General features: G+C 44.6%; 2 protein-coding genes across 35 annotated transcripts in view; one reads left to right on the top strand and one right to left on the bottom strand.

Annotated features, from left to right (window-relative positions):
- The window catches only part of NME9 (NME/NM23 family member 9), a 54,434-nt gene that overhangs the window by 30,224 nt on the left and 1,834 nt on the right, over positions 1-22,376 (top strand). For 3 of the 4 annotated variants that reach the window (XM_009446541.5, XM_024355725.3, XM_063807226.1), the window contains one exon: positions 882-1,368. The exons of the other annotated variant lie outside the window; for it this stretch is intronic. In XM_009446541.5, coding sequence (XP_009444816.1) covers positions 882-946 — 65 coding nt within the window. In that variant the 3' untranslated portion in view covers positions 947-1,368. Of the gene's footprint in view, positions 1-881; positions 1,369-22,376 lie in introns of those variants that run through there. 4 annotated transcript variants of the gene reach the window in all.
- Positions 6,063-22,376, bottom strand: part of ARMC8 (armadillo repeat containing 8) — a 110,990-nt gene continuing 94,676 nt past the window's right edge. For 15 of the 31 annotated variants that reach the window (XM_016942018.3, XM_016942015.4, XM_016942023.4 and 12 more), the window contains 4 exons: positions 18,053-18,148; positions 13,448-13,520; positions 11,930-12,023; positions 6,063-6,724 (listed from right to left, as the gene is read on the bottom strand). In XM_016942018.3, the coding sequence (XP_016797507.1) occupies positions 6,691-6,724; positions 11,930-12,023; positions 13,448-13,520; positions 18,053-18,148 (297 nt within the window). In that variant the 3' untranslated portion in view covers positions 6,063-6,690. Of the gene's footprint in view, positions 6,725-10,427; positions 10,535-11,929; positions 12,024-13,447; positions 14,941-18,052; positions 18,149-22,376 lie in introns of all 31 variants that reach the window. The other 16 variants (XM_054681084.2, XM_054681086.2, XM_054681085.2 and 13 more) reach the window with 3 other exon arrangements.

Here is a 22,376-nt window from a genome sequence, read left to right as displayed (position 1 = left end):
CTGGGGAGCCAGGAACTCTTGGGAAGTGTGGCTCTATGTGGATCAGAGACCCACTGACACTCCAGGCCAGCTTTCCTCTGGGACCTGCCCTCAGAGAGTCCATGATGCATTTCCTTATGTGTCCAGGGTTGTGGGGCACCTTCAAGCTTTTGGGAATGGGGGGTGGTAATTGGAAGCAAATAGCTGTAACTCAGAGCCAAGTCTGCGGCAGGTGGCTGGGAAGTTCTCACTGGTCTGTTGGGAGTGCTGGAAGATCATGAGACTGACTTTTTGGCCTCAGGTGATAAGAAAAGGGGCTATCTGCAGACCACATCCTGGGAATAAGTGCACAGCCTCCTTTGGACACTGGCAGCCTGGCTGGGGTGCTGTTCTGCCCATTTATTCTGATATGTCACTCTCTCAGCTTTGGGGAGCAGCATATGCCTCCACTGTACTTAGCACTATTCCTGCTAAAAAAAGGCAGGAGTCAAGGTGATAGACAATCCCGGGTTTGAATCCTGACTCCACTATTCCCCAGCTGAAGAGCCTCTGAAAAGTTACTTACCTTTTCTGGGTCTCAGTTTCCTCATCTGTGAAATGGAGATAATGATAGACTCGTCATAACCACAAATAACTTCATAATAAAAATCATCATCATAGAGCTGTTGTGAAGATGAAAGACAGGATGTAAAGCTCTTGGTCTGGCATCTGACACAAATTAAATGCTCAATGTTATCCATTCTAATTTATTTAATTCCTGGTCCCTAACACATATCAGGACTTCTTTGCTGACCCTCCTGCTCTGACCTTTAACTTCCCATTTCTTTGTGGATGGTGGGTGGGACAGAAGGTCTGGGACAGGGCTGTTTCAGGAGTCCTACCAAACATCTGTCATCCCACAGGCGGTGAGGCTGAAGCAACAGCGGGGCCCACTGAGGCACTTTGCTTTCCTGAGGATGTGGATTGAGATGGCTGTGCTACTCTTCCAGAGCACGTGACCAGGGGTCTACTGCACAAAACAGACCTCCGGAATCGGAACTTACTCTTTTGAGTACCAATACTTTTTGGTTTAGCTGTCTTTTGTAGACAATGAAAATAATATGGCTGGGCGCAGTGGCTCACACCTGTAATCCCAGCACTTTGGGAGGCCGAGGCAGGTGGATCACCTGAGATCAGGAGTTTGACACCAGCCTGGCCAACATGGTGAAACCCCGTCTCTACTAAAAATACAAAAAATTAGCCGGGCGTGGTGGTGTGCACCTGTCATCCAGCTACTCGGGTGGCTTAGGCATGAGAATCGCTTGAACCGGGGAGGTGAAGGTTGCAGTAAGCCGAGATCATGCCACTGCATTCCAGCCTGGGTGACAGAGTGAGACTCCATCTTAATAATAAAAAAAAAAAAAAGTAAAGAAAGAGAATAGTATATACTTTTCTGCCTTATTAAACAGTATGTAGAACGCAGTTTTTTTTTTCTGTCTTTGGGATTTTACAAAATAATTGAACATCAGTTATTACATCCTGTTGTGAGATATAAGTGTCATCTCAGAGGATACTGGGTTATATGAGATGGTGTTTCCCCAACAATAAATCTACCTTATGAATTAAACAATTTTAGAACTTAATTTGGTAACCATGAGCTTGAAAACAGTGCAGCAAGATTGGCTATGACACTTCCAGGCACACTGATGCCGAGGCAGATATAAATAGGCTCCAAATGCTTCCTCACACTGCCTGCCCAATTCACACCAACAGTCATTTAATGCTGCCAGATTTCCCCATCTGCAGTTCTCCATTACCAGGGCATGTTCATAAAGCAATGCTCAGACATTAAATTTGGAACCAGGGTTCATCTGATTTTCTTGACGCATCCCTCCCCCATTTCTCTGGCTTCTGATTCTGGCTGACACCTAAATTTAAAAGCTGAGAGCTCCTAGTGGGGCCAGGTTGCCTTCAGCTCCCACTGAATTGCCTGGCTTAGCCATCCCTCTGCAGTTCTTCCCTTGAGGGACACAGGATTTCAGTAAAAAGTAGCTATTATGACCACTTGGGAATTATCAGCACACAATGCCACCCCCTCTAACAACTTTATTTGTAAATTTGCCAAGTGCCGGCATACTTTTTCCTATCTGAGGAGAAGGCCATGTTCTTCTACACCACGAAGCAAATGCCAGCGTCTTCCTCCTTGCTGGTTTTGTCCATGACTTGAAGTTCTTTAAATGGGCAGTTAGCTCCCAGAGGACATTTTCGTGGGTGCATCACACTTCGTCAGCCTACCACAACACAGTCTGTGCTCAGGGGACACACGGATAAGTCAGTCCCCACAGTTGGGAACCAAGGCCAGTGACCTTCGGTAGGCCCTACTGTTTAAGGCCACTGTGCTTCCCAGGACCTCGTGCCACCCCTGGATGGAAACACACATGTCCACAGTGCTCATCGGAACCTGTACAGGATCTCAATGTGTCCAACAGAGCCCTCACTGACAGGACCTGTCAGGAAGCTGGATGCACTATTCCAGATCCCCAGACTCACAGCCCACCATGGGGCTGTGCTCTTCCCTTTGGGAGTGGGCTCAAGAGTGGGGCCCATATGGTCTGTGCCCACTTCACGAGTGGCAAACGACTTGGAGAAGCCCTATGCCTGGGCTTCCACACCACAGGTGTGTGTGGCTCTGAATGAGCTACTTGGAGGGGGTGCACCCAGCTGACAGCCATCTGATCTCCCCAGAATCTGAGAAGCCAAGGATCTTCCAACATTGGTGAGATGAGAGATGGAGCCACCAGGACCTCCCAAAGCAGGGGAGAGAGGGGAAAATGAGGTTGGGGAACCGAGCCTGTCGGCGGGGAGTGTTCTTTTGTCAGTGATGGATGAAGTAGCTGGGCAGGGCAGTGGGAAAGCAAGTGGGGCACTAGGTGATGGGGCAGGAGTGGGAGGAATGGTGACATGCCCCTTCCTCCCATTACTGGTGACTCAGGGATGCTGTGGGTTCAGCATTGCAGGGCATCTCTAAGAGTCCACAAGTTTCATGGCATAAGGAACAGGGGAATGGGGTTTAAGGGGGTTCCCGAGAGTGGCTCAAATATCAGCCCACTCCCAGAGGATGGAACTCATTGGCGGAGACCCTAGGCCTGGTTTCACACAACAGAAGCAAATATGGAAGTAAAGGATGGGTGCTGTTTTTGGCTTTAAGATCCCTCGGCTCCTGGGTGTGAGTGCCTGACAAGGAGGAGGGCAGGCTGGGCTCCATGAAGTCAAGGAGGGTGGTTTTATTTAAGGACTGGCTCTGGACCTCCACTCAGCCTGAGGGCAGATTGCTTGCCAAAGCCAGGAGCCAGGGGCTGCAGAGATAGAGAAAAGGTGGCTTAGTAGTCCACTCAGTGGCCCTTGGGGGGTTCCCTCAGCCTTCCCTAAAGCCAGATCCTGGACCTTCTCTCATGCTGGAAATAAACATGTGCCTCTCTGCCCAGTAAACAGGCAAGGGGCAGGATGGGGACAGCACCAGTTCCTATCCCAGGTGGCAAGAAATTGGAACCGTTCTGTCAGCCCTCCATCAAGATCTGGGGTGGGAGTCCCCCTTCCCTCCTTAGGCCTCACTTCCAAGTTTTCCTGTGGTAGTTATGGGAAACAGGGGCCTGCCTGGCCCTGCTCCTACTCTCTTCGCCTTACCTTGGGTCCTCTCAGAGGTTCCCACCATGATTATTCCCTCTCTTGCTAGCCACCTCATCATCCTCCCGCCACTCTGGCGCAGGTGTCCTTGGCTTTGTTTCCAGTGAGGCCTTGAGATAGGAGATGTGCCTACAATTCAGAGATGGGAAAAGGTGGCAGTGCGTAGTAGACGAAGAGCACCTGTGTGTCCTTGCAGAGGGATAGCAAGCTCTTGCATACTGTGCAGCTGGTGGCAGTGGAGATGGGGCATACCTAAGGAGAAGAGGATGGAGGGGTGGACATGACATTGGGGATGGGATATCTTGTGGCTGGAAGTGGCCACCTGTGAAGGGTCTGCTGGCCTTCAGGAGGAGGCCAAAAAGAGAGGGGTCCCCAGACTGCTGCAGATGCCTCTGGGAGCCACACTTACCTTAAGGCACTGGGTCCCACTCTGAAATGCAAAGCCACTTCCCAGCCCTTCATTTACCAAGAATCACAGGTTCCAAAAGCGTGTACACATTATCTTCTGATGCTTCCTAATGTTCTAGACATTTGGAAAACAGACTCCTTTTTAGAAGTTGCCATGATTTTTCTTGGCTTTTATTAGCATGTGTTAAAATCATATTTTCCAAACACTACCAGAAGAACATGTATTGTTCTGAATAAAGTGCTTAAAGAAAAAAAAATGCAACTTATTAAATTGGACATTCTTTTCTAGTTCATAAATTTTGGATTACAATCAGGGCACAAAAGGAGAAACAGAATGCAGTATTAGAGCGAGAAGCTTAGTTAAGAACTTGGGTGTAGACACGATACCATGTCCACTCTTCCCACTTCCTTGCTGACTGAACACTGCACCTGCATAAAGCAGCAAACAGCTTTGTTTCAATAAATACATTTCCCTTCATTCAAATCAGAAAAGTTAATTACAGTAAAGCATTTTTAATTTGACCATCTGTTTATACCCACAGGCAAAATTTATCCACAGAGTTTAAGTGTGAAAGTGTTATTTCATTGGGCCTTCAGCTTTCTAATGCTATTTGGGTTCAAGATTGTCTCAGCAATTCATTATTGGTTTCTTTATATTTACCTGGTACTATTTAATACCAACACTATAGTGTTTTGTGTTAAAAATGCCAACCAAGGATATTTTCACAGTTCTAGAAACGAGTGGGCCTAAGGCTTTCTTCCCAATAAACTAAGTTTTCTTTTAACTGGGTTTCTCACATTAGCACTCTGATATCTGCACAAAACCAAGTCCTGTTGTGACAGATTTTAAAATCAGTGATGTTCTGAAAAAATAATAACTTGGAAGTCTCTGTGTTTGAATCTTGGGTGGTCATGTTGAGAGCAGGAAAAATTGCATTAAATACATTTTTAAAACATTCATTTGCAACCAAACATTTAAATCTTCCAAGGAACGTGCAGGGTGGTGATAGGGCAGCTGCAGTGTGAGCAACCCCAACAGGAGTGGCTGGTGGGTGGGCTTGGGGCTCCATCAGTGGCACACACTCACCGCAAGCTTCTGGACCGCAGACCTTGCATCCTGGTTGCGAAGCCTTTGACCTTCTTTTAGCAAAGAGAAAAGGCAGGGCTGCTTCTACCTTCAAACAGTCAAGAGCAACTTCTGTTGAGTTCACCTTGCTGCTGACCCAGAAGTTGGAGCAGGGGCCAAGCTAAGGGGTGCAGAAAGGCTAACAGTACTTGCTGTAAAAAGAAGTCATCTTCAGTCATCCTGGGGAGATTCCCTTGCCCCTCTCTCAACTTGAGTGCTTTTAGCTTCATGCAGGAAAAGATTTTAGTTGCATCTTTTATTAAATTTCAATCTCGTTTTACAAAAGCATACCAACTAGCAATCCTGAGCAACTAGTATGAAATTTGCTGAATACAGCTAAGAGAAAGCTTTCTAAACTATCCTGTTCTTTGTTTCTTTCTACAGGGGTGTCTGTAGAATATTCTTTAGTTTCACAGTGATATATGCTGTTTCAGGAAGCACAAGGTGTTCTGTTTCTGGGAAGTGATGACCTACTTTTAGTTTGAGCACAAGTTTCCATGACTGGTTCTAAATCTGGCCAGATATTGCTAATACCAATGACAGGAGTTAGGGCAATTGGGAGGCTCTTGGTCCCCAGTTCCTGTCAAGGGTAAGCCCATCTGGGTCATGGCTGGGCTTTCACTATCAGTAGTTATATTTCCCTTTGATGCTTCAAAAAGCCTATGGTGAATCTGTTGCCTCACTTTACTCCTCCATTTGACTTGGAAGCCTGAGAACTTACTGAATTAGGATGAAAAAAGGCTCTGTACCTGCTAATATTGACGGCAGTAAGATGCTAGCTTACTATTTTGCACAGCACCATGTATAGTGCCTGTTAATCAGGCCAACTATAGCCAACTTTTTCTTTTTTTTTCTTTTTTTTTTATATAAAGAAAATCTATGTAAGTTGAGGTTCAGAAATGCATATATTTTTTACTTACAAATATTCATCTGACCAAAATTCAACATAACCTTTATGGAACACTTAACAATTGTTTTGTTTTTAAAATAACATTTCATTCAAACTGTATATAATTCAGTAAAGTTTTTTATACAGCAAGCAATGCTTAAACCCTGGAAAATCTGTAGAAAAGAGATTTTCACACAAAATAAGAAAAGAAAAATCTGAGGTATCCCTCACACACACACATCCATTCATTCTGGCCCATGTACGTGCACATACACACGCATGCCTGTGTGTTCACACAGACATATTCATTCTCACTCACAAAGTGGCTGCAGCATAGGCAAAAATTGTAGGTCCAAAGGAAAATGATTGATTGTTCTAATAAAGAGTCCGAGTAGCTCAGAAAAAAAAAACCAAAACAAAACACAAGAGTCTTCTGAGGAAATGACTACCTCAAAAAAATGTTCTCAAGATGAATTTGAGATCTAAGCCTACTAAACTGCTTTTGCAAAACAGCTCCCTGCAGTCCAAGGTGACTTGTGCAAATAGAAGGAATCAAATGAGGCTGGTTCCTGTACTTCCTTAAACAAGGAGGTGGGATGCTCACAGGTGCCCAGGGGCACTCCCATCATGCCAGGTACTGCTGCAGTGCCATCTTTGCCCTGAAATCACAAAATTCCTGTTAGCCATCATCTCAGAATTGTAATTGGGGTAAAAAGCCCTATGATTCAATGATGATAGCTGGGGAAGTCTAAAAAAGTAAATCTCCAGAGGGAATTGGGGTGAGCCCAGGTGGGCACCTACCTTAAGTGGAAGAGATCTGCAGTGGGTAGACACCTGAAATCTACTCTGGCTATATTCTTCTTCCTGTTGCTCTCTCAGAGGGCTGTTCCTGCACTTAAACCTGCTGCAGCTCAGTGACATTCCACAGTCCCTGGTATGTGCTGACATTCTATGTTTTCTTTTGTCACTGGCATATAGTTGTGATAGGTCTTACATTCTTTACTTTTTCTTACTGCCATGTAGGTTTTATGCAGTGAGGCACAACACTAGGGAGAACACTTAGGGTTCTGGGAAGCAAATAAGAAAACTGACCAAGGAAATGGTGTTGAGGTGATTAGAAGGTGCATGGAAGGGGCCAAGAGCCCATGGGATGAGGCTGTCTTATGCTTCACATGCCTCAGAACCGTGGAAGAAGGCTACAATTTCATCTTGTTCTTCTCATCACACCTGATGACACCATAACTGATCAATGTGAGATGTGTGTTGTTACGGTGATGGGGGAAGAAGGTGGCCAGGTGGAAAGGAAAAGATAGAATGTAGGCCGGTTGCTGTGGCTCACACCTGTAATTCCAGCACTTTGGGAGGCTGAGGAGGGCGGATCACCTGAGGTCAGGAATTCAAGACCAGCCTGGCCAACACGGTGAAACCCTGTTTCTACCAAAAATACAAAAATTAGCCGAGTGTGGTAGCAGGCACCTGTAATCCCAACCACTTCGGAGGCTGAGCCAGGAGAATGGCCTGAACCTGGTGGGTGGAGGTTGCAGTGAGCTGAGATTGTGCCATTGCACTCCAGCCTGTGCGACAAGAGTGAAACTCCATCTCAAAAAAAAAAAAAGAACAAAAAACAAACAAAAAAACCCAAAAACAAACCAAAAAATAATGTGAACAGTGACTTAATCTATCCTGATCCTTGTAAAAGTGGCCTCCTTTGAGGTGGGCCCAAGGAGGCCTCCTTTACTATTCCTATCATAAACATGGTAAAGTTTCTAAAGAGGCTGTAATCGTGGGAGTTAGGAAGTCAGGTTTCAGCAATGGTCTCTTCTAAGCTATGGAAAGAAAGTCTACAATGTTCAGGTACAATAGCTGATCAAACTAATACCAAGTAGACTATGCATACAATAAGCTGGATTCAAGTGCAGTTTCTGCAGTAATGGACACAACAGTTTTTTAAGTGGTATACTAAGGTGTATTCTTGCAATTATATAAGACTCTAAAGATGATATTGTGAATAGTCCAATCCATCAGAACAGAAAGCTCTAGAAAGATTATCTCCAAGTTATGAGCAAGTAGGGTTCTACAAGGACATTTTCAGAAACAAGTTTATGAATGATGCCACAGACCATCCACCTGACTCCCCAAATACTTAAAGAGGCTGAGAAGAGCAGTTCTGATGGAGGCGGGAGCTCTGGGACCCTGCAACCCTGAAGCCCTCCAAGCCTGGGTGGAGAGGGCTGGTTAGCAATAGCTTCTCATCTGTAAGCATCTGAAAGTCAAAGGATCAAAGTCTTAACGACAAAAGGAACCTGAGAGATATATTCTTCAGGTGATAGACCTTACTGTACTTTACTGAGGGTCTTGATTGAAATTCTGTATTGCTCTTTAAATCTGCCAAATTCAAACTCCTTCTGGATCTTATTCAGAGGTTGGCTAGGTTTGATTATTTTGGGTCTCAGAGACTGTACCTTTATTGTCTTTCTACTGTCATTATCTAAGGAGTCTTTTTAGAAGAATGGTTTTGGAGGCAAGATCACTCTTTCTTAGATGGACTCAGGTTGGGTAGCTCAGACCTTGATTCTATTATTTTACGGTTTACGTTTAAGAAGAGCTAAAAACTTATGTGAAAACAGCACCAGAGTGGTCTAAGCAAGCAGGCTAAACCTATCCCACTTGATGCTGGTGAGGCCTATCTTACCATCCTATGTCATCCCTGAGATGATTTTAAGTAAAATCTGTTTTTACTTCTGAATAAATATGAGATAAAACCCCCAGTGAACAACCTGGCTCTCAGGCAGAAAAGATGGGCTGACAGAGCCCACCGTTTATGCCAGCAGCTGTGGAGGTGGAGGTTCCGGTCCTCAAGGTACAAGCTCAGATCCAGCCTTCAGCATGTGGATGGACTTGACTTTGATGGTACACTCATCTGACCAGCAGCCTTGGGCTGCAGTTTTTTAGTTCTTCTTCCTCTTTTTCTTTTCTTTTTTTTTTTTTTTTGAGACAGTCTCGCTCTGTTGCCTAGGCTGGAGTGCACTGGTGCAATCTCGGCTCACCACGATCTCTGCCTCCTGGGTTCAAGTGATCCTCCTGCCTCAGCCTCCCGAGTAGCTGGGACTACAGGCACGTACTACCATGCCCTGCTAATTTTTGGAGTTTAGTAGAGACGGGGTTTCACTATGTTGGCCAGGCTGGTCTCGAACTCCTGACCTCATAATCCGCTTACCTCGGCCTCCCAAAGTGCTGGGATTACAGGCGTGAGCCACTGCGCCCAGCCTAGTTATTCTTCTTTAGCCTACAGGATGGTAAGCTTCGGGGAAGCAGAGGCCCAGCCTGTCCTGTGTGCTTCACAATCTGGAAGAGCCATTTACTTCAGAGGAGTTAGTTAAGTTCCTCTCCCCTTCAGTGGAGCAGACAACCTGACAGCCAAGACACAGTGTGACGTGTTCTACAGATGCTACAGGAGCACAAAAGGCATCCCTGGCAAAGCCTGGAGGGGAGGGTGGAGAGTGGGTCAGGCAAGGCTTTTTGGAGGACATAGCAACCTGATATGAGTTTTGAAGGATAAACGGCCACCGTCCAGGCATCTTTTTCCTTTGTTTTCTGGACACCTTATGCGCCTGAGTCTCTGCCTGCCTCACTAGCTGTTCCTTCTGCTCCTTTGCTGCATCTTTCTCGTCACTGCCTAAATGCCGGAGGGACTCTAGATCTTGGTCCTTAGTCCTCCTTTCTCTCTTTTTACTTGCTCTAAGAGACTTCATCCAGCTCCATGGCTTTAAATACCATTCAGATTTACAGCCCTGCTCTTCCAAGTCCCTTGGGTATCTAATATGCATCTTAACGCTGGCATACCCAAACAAGAACTCTTGATGCTCCCTACCACAACCCACTTCTATATTCCTCACCATCTTGGTATATGGCAACACCCTCTGTCCAGTTGCTCAGGCTAAAACCCTAGACATTTTCCTTTCCTCTCTTTAACATCCTATACTGAATCTGTGAGTAAGTCCCGTTGGTGCTTATCTTCAGATTAAATCCTGAATCCAACCACTTCTCAATACTTCCAATACTAATCCCCCCCTCCCTTACCGACATTATTACAATGGCCTTTAACTGGTCTCTGTGCCTCCATTCTTGCCCTCCTACAGATGGTTCTCTGTAAGTCACCAGAGTGATCTTTTAAAAATTCAAATCAGGGCCCGGCGTGGTGGCTCACGCCTGTCATCCCAGCACTTTGGGAAGCCGAGGTGGGTGGATGATCTGAGGTCAGAAGTTTGAGACCAGCCTGGCCAACATGGTAAAACCCTGTCTCTACTAAAAATACAAAAAAATTAGCTGGACGTGGTGGCAGGCGCCTGTAATCCCAGCTACCTGGGAGGCTGAGGCAGGAGAATCACTTGAACTCAGGAGGCAGAGGTTTCAGTGAGCCAAGATCACGCCATTGTACTCCAGCCTGGGCAACAAGAGTGAAACTCCATCTCGAAAGGAAAAGGAAAAGGAAAAAAGGAATTCAAATCAGATAATGTCTCCTCTCCTTAACAGTCTCCAATGATTTCCTATTAAACTCTGAATAAAAGCCAAAGTCCTTACCTTACCTACAAGGCTCTTCATGGTCTGGATTCTTCCACCTATTAGCATTCTCCCTCTCAATATTTTTCATTAGCCCTCTGTTCTTCTTGCTGTTCCTTGAACATACCAAGTTCACTCCTGCTTCAGGGCCTTTGAACCCACTATCACCCCTGTCTGTAATACTCTTCCTCTAAGCATTTGCCCAGATGAAATCTTCCTTATTTCATTCAGGTCTCTGATCATGTCATCCTCAGAGAGATCTTTACTGGCTAACCTAAAATAAATTTTCTTGATTCTCCATTCCTTCACCTTGCTTTATTTTTCTTCATGGTACCTCTCATCACCTGATACTGTGTTACGTATTCATTTGCTTATCATCTATCTTCTATCCTAGAATGTAAGTTACACGAGGGCAAAGACTTCATCAATTTTATTCACCATTATATCTCCAGTGCCTAAAACAATGCCTGGCAGAAGGCAGGTATTCAAAAGAGATATCTGATGAATGAATGGGGACTCAGAGGAGAGGAGACTGGGATAGCAAAGTAGATGGAACAGAATGTGTAAATGCACGAAGGTGTGCTACTGTAAGCGGACAGGTATGGCTGCGATATGGGGTGTACATGGTGGGTGCAGGGAAGATGAGAAAGGCAGAGCCAGACCATTAAGGGCTGAAGGGCTTCTAAGCCATGCTCAAGCGTCTAGAGACTCAAAGTACTGATGTTCCCTGATTTGTTATTATACAAAGGTGAAATGGAAAGTGAAGGCTGTTACAAGGGAGAACACACAGCTAGGAAGAGCATTTATGGCTATTTTGAGGTTAGCTGAGTATCTGATTATAACTCTTGACTCTACCAGGAAATGATGAGCTCTTTGAGGACAGTGATTCCTTAGTGGTAGCTTTTGTATCTGCAGGAGCTGGGCCAGCCTGGCACAAAACGGGTGTTCAGTGAGGTTTTGAGCTAATGAATGTTTGCATTACTGGTTTTTCTGCTTTCCAAAATGCCACATGCATGTCTATTCTAATGATCAGGCGAATGTACGCAAATGGCCTCTGGATCCAATCCACTAAGATGGCCCAGACTCACGTGAATTCACAATAAGATGAGAGTCTTTAATAATTTGGTAATCATTAGTTTAAAGCTCACTGAAATGTCGTACAGTGGCTCATAGAAAATTATGAAGAAAATCTAAGAATCTAAAAGATTTTAAAAAGTATGGCCATTAATTACCAAGCAATTCAAACTCTTTCACGAAAGAATCCAACACAGCCCAAAGCAAGGCCTTTTCACATTCATACTCACTTGTCACAAAGGTTTGAATCTGGTGACTGACTCAGTTTGTGTAGAATATCTACGATGCCCATGTCTCGTAATTTATCCTGGCGTTCTTGTGAACCTAAACGATTAAAGCCAGGTTATTGGGACATGACCCAGGCAAATGCTCTCTTTGATGTACAATTAACAATCTAGAGCCTTACCAGTGTCCTTCACTCCCTACTCCTCCTGTACCCCTTGTCCTCTACCCTCTCCCAATGTAGTTGGACCCGCTCATGCTTGGACTCTCTGACAGTCTTCTAACTCATCTCTCTGCCTCCTGACCATCCTGCCTGCAGTCTATCCTGGGTTCTGCAGTTGGACTGATTTCTCCATGGACTACAGGGTCAAGGTGAGATTCTTCAGCCTGGTACAAGGCCCTCTGCCACTGACTCCCAGCTTCCCCACTTCTTTCAGGACATACCCATGGCCCTGGCCAGACCAGGCCAGGCTCTTACTACTCTAAACAGGTCTTATCTTCCCCTTTCTATTGTCTTCTACCCTCCTCTGTCCTCCCAGCACTTTTTGTTGCCTCTCAGCCCAGCTGGCACTTCCAATTTCATATCATTCTGTTCTATCTTCCAACTAGACTAACATCTCCTTGAGCGTGGCTTTGTCTCCCCAGTACACAAGTGGTACTTGGTATCTAGGTCTGTGGGCAGAATCCAGTTTCCCTTCTTGCACTTTGTTTTGGGTGCTGCTGCTGAGTAATCCCCTGGAGTCTTCCCCACTGAAGAGCCCACAGTGACCACTCATACACTGGCTCTCTCTAGACTCAGTGAATCAGAATTTCTAGGGATGGGGCCCAGAAATCTGCACTTTAAAAACTTCCCCAGGTGATTCTAATACAGCCAACCCAGGCTTGAGACCCACTGCTCTCCTGTATTTGCTACCTTGGCTATATATTGGAATCATCTGGGGAGCTTTAAGAACCACTTATGCCTGGAGCCCACCCCGAGAGATTCTGATTTAATTGGCCTGGTGTAAAAATTCCCAGGTGATTCTAATATGCAGCCAAAGTAAAGAACCTCTGATCTATACAGGCCTCCTTATAGACTAGCTGCTTCACTGGTCACATTGCACTTCTCATTTCTCACAAATGCACCTTCTTCTCCATCATGCTTATCTGCCTGTAGTCCTCATATGTGCTTCCTCTGCTCAAAACGAAAGGCTCATCCTCCCACCCACTCTCTCCTCTCACCTTCTTCAAGTGCATCTCACCATCCTCCTCATCAGCTCTCTCCTGGCGGGGACTGTCACTTACTTCTCACTCTCCCTCCTTGAATCTGGTATAGAGTTGGCTCCAACGGGGCACTCAGTGTTGACTGCCCAGCTGACTTGGGCTAGTTCCACTGATTCTCATACCAGGGCAACTCTGGAGGGTGCTTGGGCCAGACGGTCCAAGAACAGAGCCTCTGCCCAGGAACTCAGGGGCACCTGCTAGCTTCCCTGTGCAAGACACTCTTCCCATAATTTTTTTCAAAACAAATCTCACCAATCTCTTACCTTCCTCTTCATTCCATATGAGGTTTGATATACAAAACATGGCTGCAAGCTGCAGTTTAACATGTGAATGGCCCTATTAATACAAAAAAAGAAAAAAAAATCAAAATGGTGGTAATCTCATTTTAGATCTTTTTTTGGGGGGACCTACCATAGGCAATTCCTATAACCTAAAAGTCTGAAGCAGGGCCAGGTGAGGTGGCTCATGCCTGTAATCCCAGCACTTTGGGAGACCAAGGCAGGTGGAAGTTTGAGGTCAGGTGTTCGAGACTAGGATGATTAACACAGTGAAACCCCGTCTCTACTAAAAATACAAAAATTTGCCGGGTGTAGTGGCGGGCGCCTGTAATCTCAGCTACTAGGGAGGCTGAGGCAGGAGAATCGCTTGAACCTGGGAGGCAGAGGTTGCAGTGAGCCGAGATCGCGCCATTGCACTCAGCCTGGGTGACAGAGCGAGACTCCGTCTCAAAAAAAAAAAAAAAAAAAAAAAAAGTCTGAAGAAGAGTCCTCAAAGTCAAATGTCTTGAGGGGCCATGAAGTTAACACTAATGAGTAAAAGGGTTGGGCTAAAGATAACAAGGGACAGTGGAGAATCTGGCAAATTGAGGAGTACAAGCCTTGCCAAAAGACATTCAAATTCAAATTTAAAAAACCATCTGGCTGGACAAACAAAACACCTCTAGGGCTATGGGTACAGTTTGCAATTTATGATTCAATCCATGCATGAGGAAACACTGTCATATGACAATTCTATGCTTTTGACTTAGGCTATGTTTCCAGGTCACCAACAGCCAACATACACTGGGTGGATGTGCATTTGGTATTTATCTCTTAAGCTACTGGTTATCTTATTCAAATGGCCCAATAATTCCTTTGGGGAAGAAAGTGAATATATGGTCAGGAAGTTCTGTAACACCTAGACTTTCACACACACACAATCTATAAATGGTTTACTCCTCTGACACAACTTGCTGAAAACAAGAAGCATTATATAATACCTTCAGCTTCTGGAATAATTAAATTACTCCTATTTCTAAAGGAATATCCCCCAAAACTTGATGAAATCGCTAGTTGATTTCTCAAATGTCTTTACTATCACTGATGAGCCTCCTATTCTTCTAAATACAATTCTTATTTATTTTCCTTTATGTACTGAAAGTACAACCATTTCTAGTTGCTTTGGATAGGGTGTTTTCACCTGAATGAAAAAGGACTCAATAATAAAATAAACTTTATAGATGATTGTCCTATTGGTCAATAAAAAAAATTTCTAGTATGTTTAAATAATTTATGCACATCTGAGGGAGTATCAATGGCAAAATATGCTCAATGGTTTTTTCAAGGCTAAGACAGACTTATCTTCTCATGTAGGACTATATTTCAACTAAGCAGAGACAAAGAAATGGATGTGGCTTCCTCCAGTAGAATTCTATGGCTAGTGATTCTTTCTTCTTCTAACTGCCAACACTTTTAAGGAGATGTCCAGTTTGGGCTCCCTTAAGACAAAACAGAATAAAACTTATCTGCTCCCAGCCTCAGACAATCAATCAATATTTGTTGAATAAATGAGCTTGTATATACTATAACAAATATGCATTTACTATGCATAAGTTTATTCATCATTCATTCAATATTTTTTGAGGACACAAATTATTACTATGAGGATAGAGAAAATTGGAGGGTGGAGGGGTGGGAACTTAATTTAGGTGGAATGCACAAAACAGATCTCTTTGAGGGTGGCAATACTTAAACAGAGACTTAAAGAATAGGAAGGTGCCAGATGTGCAAAGAGCAAGGGGCTTGAAATTCCAAGCAGGAGAAAAAGTTCCTGAAAAGGTCTGAAGTAAGAAGGAGCTGTCTGTTCAGAGAAGTAGGTGTAGCCAAATTGTGCGAACTTGTAGGCCACAGTAAGGACTCTGGATTTCATTCTGTGTTGAGAGGAAACCCCTGAAAGATTTAAACAGTGGAGGGACAAGATCTGATTTACATTTTTAGAAGACCACTTGGGCTGAAGGGATTGGAGTGACAGTGAGGAAGTGTCAAGGAGGATACTGTTATATAGTTAATCAGGCATAAGGTGCTGTGACTTGGACTGACTAGGGTGGGGGCAGTGGTGATGAAAAGGAGTAATTGGATTCAAGATCAGTTTTGGATGAAGGGCAGATAGGACTTGTTGATAAATTGAGTGAATGAGGGGACAGAGCTGGAGAAATCAAGATAGATTCCAAGATGCTATCAGACAGCCACATGGAGATGCTGAAAGGGCAGGAGGATATATAAGTCCAGAGTTTGGAAGAGAGGTCTAGGCTGGGAAACACATTTGGAAATTACAGTGTATTGTCAGCACAGTGATGACAGTATAAGCTATGGGGGTGGATGAGATTCTCCTAAGGCAATGGTTCTCAACTCTGTCTGTACGTAAGAACCACCCAGTGATCTTAAAAAAAAATCCTGATGCCCAGACTATAACCCTAGATCTATTAAATAAGAATCTTGGGAGGGAGGAGACAAAGCAGTAATCTTTGAAAGCTCCCTACGAGGTCCTATTGTACAATGAAGGTTGTGATCTGCTGATCTCAGGAGAGCACGTGTAGGAGAGAAGAGAAAAAGGTCCAGAGATAAGTAGGGAGGTATGGTGTCACGCAAGCCAAGAGAAAAGGATATTTCCAGGAGGAGGAAATAGTCAGCTGGGTTGAAGTCTGCTGTAAGTGGGGTAAGATGAAAAGAGAAAAGGATCCTTTGGATTTGGCATCATGGAAGTCATTGGTGGCCCTAAGTTTCAGTTGAATGATGGGGGTAGAGGTGAAACAGAGCAGGTTAAAGAATGACTTTAGAGGTAAAGAAGGAGGCAGTATGTACAGAAAAGATGCTTTTAAGAAGTCTGGCTTTGAAGGCTGGGCACAGTGGCTCATGCCTGTAATCCCAGCACTTTGGGAGGCCGAGGCAGGTGGATCATTTGAGATCAGGAGTTTGAGACCAGCCTGGCCAACATGGTGAAACCCCATCTCTTCTAAAAATACAAAAATTAGCCGGGCAATAGTGCCGCGCCTGTAATCCCAGCTACTCAGGAGGCTGAGGCAGGAGAATCGCTTGAACCTACAGGTGGAAGTTGTGGTGAGCCAAGATCGCGTCACTGCACTCCAGTCTGGGTGACAGAGTGAGAACCTGTCTCAAAATAAAAAGAAGTTTGGCTTTGTCTTTGAATAACAGAGAAATGGGTATGTCTCAATGGGTATGAGAAGTTAAGGAAAACTTTTTAAGTGATTATGGATACAGTGTGGATTAGTATTGGAAAGATAAGGGAATCCCTGGTTGAAGTGGTAAGGTTTTCATTCAACAAGTATTTACCAAGCATATGCTAAGGGCCAGACACCATGGTGGATATACAATTGTGCGCAAAGCCGACATGGTCCCTGCCCTCATGGAACTTACACTGTGGTAAAGACACCCAGTAGGCACACAAACATATATCACTAAAACTGAGCTAAGTGCTCTGAAGGAAGTGAACAAAATGCAGTAATGAGGAATAATCTATGAGGGCAAGAGTCCAGTAAGAAAGTATAAGTTCAGCTGAGATTTGAAGGGTGAAACAGAGAGAAGAAAAGTGTTCCAGGCAGAGAAGCCAGTATGTGTGAAGGTCCCAAGGAAGGAAAGAACGTGGCCTTTTTGAGAAACTTCAAGTGGCCAGTGTAGTGAACAAAGGAAGAGAGGAATAAGATAAGTTGGGGGATATGAATGGGTTAGGTCACGTAGGACTTGACAGGCCATCATAAGGGCATATGAACTTTATTCAAGGTATAACAAGGAGCCATTGAAGGATTTTAGTTTCTCTTCTCTTAATAAGACAAAAAGCTGAGGTCATCACTAACTGTAATGGGGGAGGGAAGAGGTGAGGTCTAAAGAATGAGGGGCAGGTAAGAATATATTCTCATGGAGAATGAGGGTGCCAGCTTCACTAGAGAATCACTGAAGGATACCAGGAGGAGCTGTGCCCATGTGGGGTTCTGTGCCTTTCTCTGCAGTTGTTAACTCTGACATGGCAGGGATAGAGAAGACAGATTGGTGTGACAAGGGGAGGCTTCCTCCATGATTAGAATTTTGTCAGGAGATGTTGACAGAATGAGAAGTGGAGGGCTTTTTGATACCTACATTTTGGCAATGGGCAGTCTCTGGTGATGATCAGATGCAGGGTATGGCCATGGCAGTAGGTAGCAGATTGTTTAGAAGCAAACAGGTAAAGGAACTATGGTGCCAGGGGGCTAGAGGGTTCATCCACCATGGGACTGAAGCCTTGAGATGGAAGACAGGAACTGGAAGCCAATGAGAGAAAGCCAAGAGCCCGGGTCTTCACTCAGTAAGAGGGAGGCAACCAGTAGATGACAAGGGCAGGGAGTGGACTGGCAGGTAATAATATTACCAAGTGGTACAAGCTTCAAGGAGTTGGTGTTTTTTCTTTTTCTTCAGGATGGAAGAGAGTTCTTTGAATCTGAGGAGTCACGGAGTAATCTATTCTTTTCCTCTTTTAAAATCTCTGCACAATTTATTTTGAGTTAAAAACGCAACAGTCCCTGCATTCTAATCCTACGGTGAAAGGGGACAAGGGCTCACCATGTAATACTTGATTTTCTGTAGGATATCATCATTGGTCATAATAAGATCTTTTGCTGTTGTCCCATCCGCTATGTTGGCTAAGATGCACAGTGTCTGGAAAAGAACAAAGGGCCAACAGTCAGGAAAGCTCTGAAGTCCCAGAGTCAAGCTGTCTCAAGAGCTTGGGCAATTTTTCACTTGAAGGTACATGGATTCTCACAGGTTCCACTCTCAATGCCCTGATTTCTCATCTGCTGACATCATTGCTAGTAACGGTAACCACACCCAAACAAAATCCACCTTAGGCAAAAGAGAACCCCAACACTTTGGTGGTTTCTTCCTGAGCTATGGGAAGCCATAGCTGGTCAAAGGCAGCTATTTTGTATAGGTCATACTATCAAATCAAAGAGAAAATGTAACTTATTATTTTTCTTGAAAATCTCATTTCTAAGAGAAGCCCTTGTGACAAACCACAATGTTCCTTCAACAATGTAGTCTCTTTGGTGGAAGCTCTGTAGGTGTTGCAACTCCCCTCCCAGGGAAGCCTCCCTTTCCTAGGCCTCCACCTGCTGCTTGCTCCTAAGCTCATGACCTTCTGGGTGAAGGCCTAGACCCTGTCCACCAGCTACACCAGCCATGTGCACTTAGGACCTTTTAACTTTTTTGAACCCTGTTAGGGGAAGAGAAAAGAAGTAAAATGTATGAAGCAACTTAGTCCAGGCTGGTCTAATGTGAAGACTGGAGGAAGCCTGTGCCAGCTGGCAGGACAGTACACCTTGAGGACAACCACTGCACTGGTGACTGCAGTCTTCTCAAAGGAAAAGCTGTTCTTGTCAGCTGTTCCATTCTCAAAGCCAGACCAGCAGGAGGCAAAAATTAACATAATGGTGAAAGGACTATGATAGGGATACCAACAGTGCCAAGTTTAGCAATTCAACAAACCATTTACTAAGTAACTATTATGGGTATGCCCTCTGCAGGGCATCAGGATGAGGCAGGAAAAAAAAAACACACTCCCTGACTTTGAAGCTGTCACACAAACAATTACATTTCACTGTGATTGAAGTAAACAGAGAATAGAGAAGGCATGAAGAAAGAGCACTTGTTAGATACTGCAAGGGTTAGGGAAAACTTCCCGGAGGAAGTGACACAGTCCTGGAACCCAGTCAGGAATACCTCAAAGGAATGAGAGGTGAAGCTGGGATACAGATTCACATAATTTTCTCCAATTTTAAACTTTTTCTTTGCAAGACAAGCTAATTAAGCTAATTGAGGAGATTGTTTTCTTGCAGTGGCCCAAGCCCCAAAATATCCTAAAGCGTGCGTGGTTTTATTTCTCCTAGATTAACACACTGCTGTAACTAGATTATTAGGGAGTAACTCCTGAGGTGTGAAACCAGAAAAGGCTGCCTCTGAGACACAGTAGACATGAAACATAAATTGTATAGTCCAATAGCTAAGCAAACACTGGGGAACTATTTATTCCAGGGCAGTTAGATCATGTTGAGGAGGCCTTTATGTGCCCAAGAAGTGGGACAGACATGATCTGATCTGGAGAAGGTGTCAGATTTCTGGTGATCTGGTATATAAGCACTGGTACATGGTGAACCTGTCTTAAATTTCTTGGTAGGAACAATACTCTAAGGAAATCAATAATAATGAATCTGCACTCTTTTTGGTTAGTCTCTTGTGGAAAAGATCTTATGAAGGGGCAGACATGAGCATGCCAAGTGTAATTAACAGGAGTAATTAGTTTGGGGAAGAGTTGACAGTCAATGTTTTAGGAGTCCAAGTTCAAGATGACATCAGAACCAAGTGAATTATCGTTGCTTTCCCCACATTCTAGCCCCACCTGAGCCTACAGGATAAGGTAATTAAATACAATGAGTGTTCTTTTTTTTTTTTTTTTTTTTTTTTTTTTTTTTTTGAGATGGAGTCTCACTCTGTCACCAGGCTAGAGTGCATCTGGGCTCACCGCAACCTCTGCCTCCTGGGTTCAAGCAATGCTCCCTGCCTTAGTCTCCCAAGTAACTGGGATTACAAGTGTGTGCCACACGCCCAGCTATTTTTTGTATTTTTAGTAGAGACGGGATTTCACCATGTTGGCCAGGCTGGTCTCGAACTCCTGACCTCATGATCCACCCGCCCTGGCCTCCCAAAGTGCTGGGATTACAGGCATGAGCCACCATGCCCAGCCTACAAGTATTCTTTTCTCTCTCCCTCTCCATCACTTGTCTTGACATGCAATCCAAATGTGGCAACACCAGACTCACAACACCACATTCCTTCTAGTTCTGCTCGAATTCCTTAAAGTGATTACAGAAAGCCTTAGCAAGCTTTACAACAACCCCACCTTCCAAGAGGAAGCCAGCAAAATGATATTCATCAGTGGTAGTGATCCAATCCTCACCAACCAGTCTCTGCCAGGCTTTACTAAGACAAAACCAAAATGCGGACGGTGAGGCCAATCTAGGGAACACAGGTAAAACCTGGCTGAGAAGTAGGAGCGGGGGCAGCACATGGAAGAATCATAGCTTATTACTCTCTTGTTCTCCATCTCCCCACCATTTCTTACCAAGAAGACTCAATCCTATGGGTTGGCCAGAGCAGCTTAAGAGGAAGGAATGGAAATGATCCTTATTATGAATAAGAATTTTAATAAGGCTTCATAACCAAGGTATTCATGGGGGGAAGAGAAATGGTAAACACTTTTAGACTCTCCTAGAAAACAGCTACCCCCTCTTACCCACTAAAACAGAATATAAAGGGGAATTCCAGGGAAGATCCCTCAGAATAGACCAGGTCAGCAAGACAGGTGAGTAATTCCCCTTTTTGTAGTGTTAGAATACGCCCATGCATCCCCAGGCTTGAACAGCATGAAAAAGTGAGGTACAGTTCTGTTTTGAAGCTCATAAAACCCCTCTGTAAATATTCCTATGGAGACAAGCAATCAAATCTTAAAGAAATCAATTAGGCCGGGGCGGTGGCTCACACCTGTAACCCCAGCACTCTGGGAGACCAAAGCGGGTGGATTACGAGGTCAAGAGATTGAGACCATCCTGGCCAATATGGTGAAACCCCATCTCTACTAAAAGTACAAAAACTAGCTGGGTGTGGTGGCGCATGCCTGTAGTCCCAGCTACTCAGGAGGCTGAGGCAGGAGAATCTATTAAACCTGGGAGCCAAAGGTTGCAGTGAGCCGATATCGCGTCACTGCACTCCAGCCTGGCAACAGAGTGAGACTATCAAAAAAAAAAAAAAAAAAAAAAAAAAAAGAAATCAATTATTGGGCCAACTCATTGAATATGTGAGCTAAGGAACAGATAAAAACTACACACACACACACACACCCCCACACCATTAATGTATGCATATTAGTGTATATACTAATATGAACAATTGGAAATCAAGGAAATAGAGCAGAGACTGGTAAATTATGGTTTGGGCCAAATCCAGTCTGCTGTCTCTTTTGGTAATTTTTATTGGAAGACAGCCATATCTACTTGCTTATGTATTGTCTATAGTTGCTTCCAGGCTAGAACAGCACAGAGGAGTAGTTGCTAGAGACCAGAGCCTGCAAAAATTAAAATATATACCTTGCCTCTTAAAGAAACAGTTGGCTAAACTCTGAAATAGAGAACAGGCTGGGTGCGGTGGCTCATGCCTGTAATCCCAGCACTTTGGGAGGCCGAGGCAGGTGGATCCCTTGAGGTCAAGAGTTTGAGGTCAACCTGGCCAACATGGCAAAACCCCGTCTCTATTAAAAATACAAAAAGTTGGCCAGGCATGGTGGCTCATGCCTGTAATCCCAGCACTGTGGGAGGCCAAGGTGGGTGGATCACTAGGTTCGGAGTTCAAGACCAGCTTGGCCAACATGGTGAAACCCCGTCTCTACTAAAAATACAAAAATTAGCCTGGCATGGTGGCAGGCGCCTATAATCCCAGCTATTCGGGAGGCTGAGGCAGGAGAATGGCGTGAACCCGGAAGACGGAGCTTGCAGTGAGCCGAGATCACACCACTGCACTCCAGCCTGGGCGACAGAGCGAGAGACTGTCTCAAAAAAAAAAAAAAAAAAAAAAAGAAAGTAACCAGGCATGGTGGTGGGCACCTGTAATTCCAGCTACTCGGGAGGCTGAGGCACGAGAATAGACTGAACCCAGGAGGTGGAGGCTGCAGTGAGCCAAGATCACACCACTGCACTCCAGCCTGGGCAACAGAGTGAGACTCTGTCTTAAAATATATATATAATAATAATAATAAGTGGGAAAATCAATGAAACCTAAAACTGATTCTTTGGCAATGAAACCAAAAACTGATTCTTTGCTAAACCTCTGGTCAGAC

The sequence above is a fragment of the Pan troglodytes genome, chromosome 2 (assembly GCF_028858775.2).
Source record: "Pan troglodytes isolate AG18354 chromosome 2, NHGRI_mPanTro3-v2.0_pri, whole genome shotgun sequence".
NCBI classification, from domain to species: domain Eukaryota; kingdom Metazoa; phylum Chordata; class Mammalia; order Primates; family Hominidae; genus Pan; species Pan troglodytes.
The sequence above is the reverse complement of the archived record's forward strand: the minus strand, read 5'-3'. Positions and strand labels throughout refer to the sequence as shown.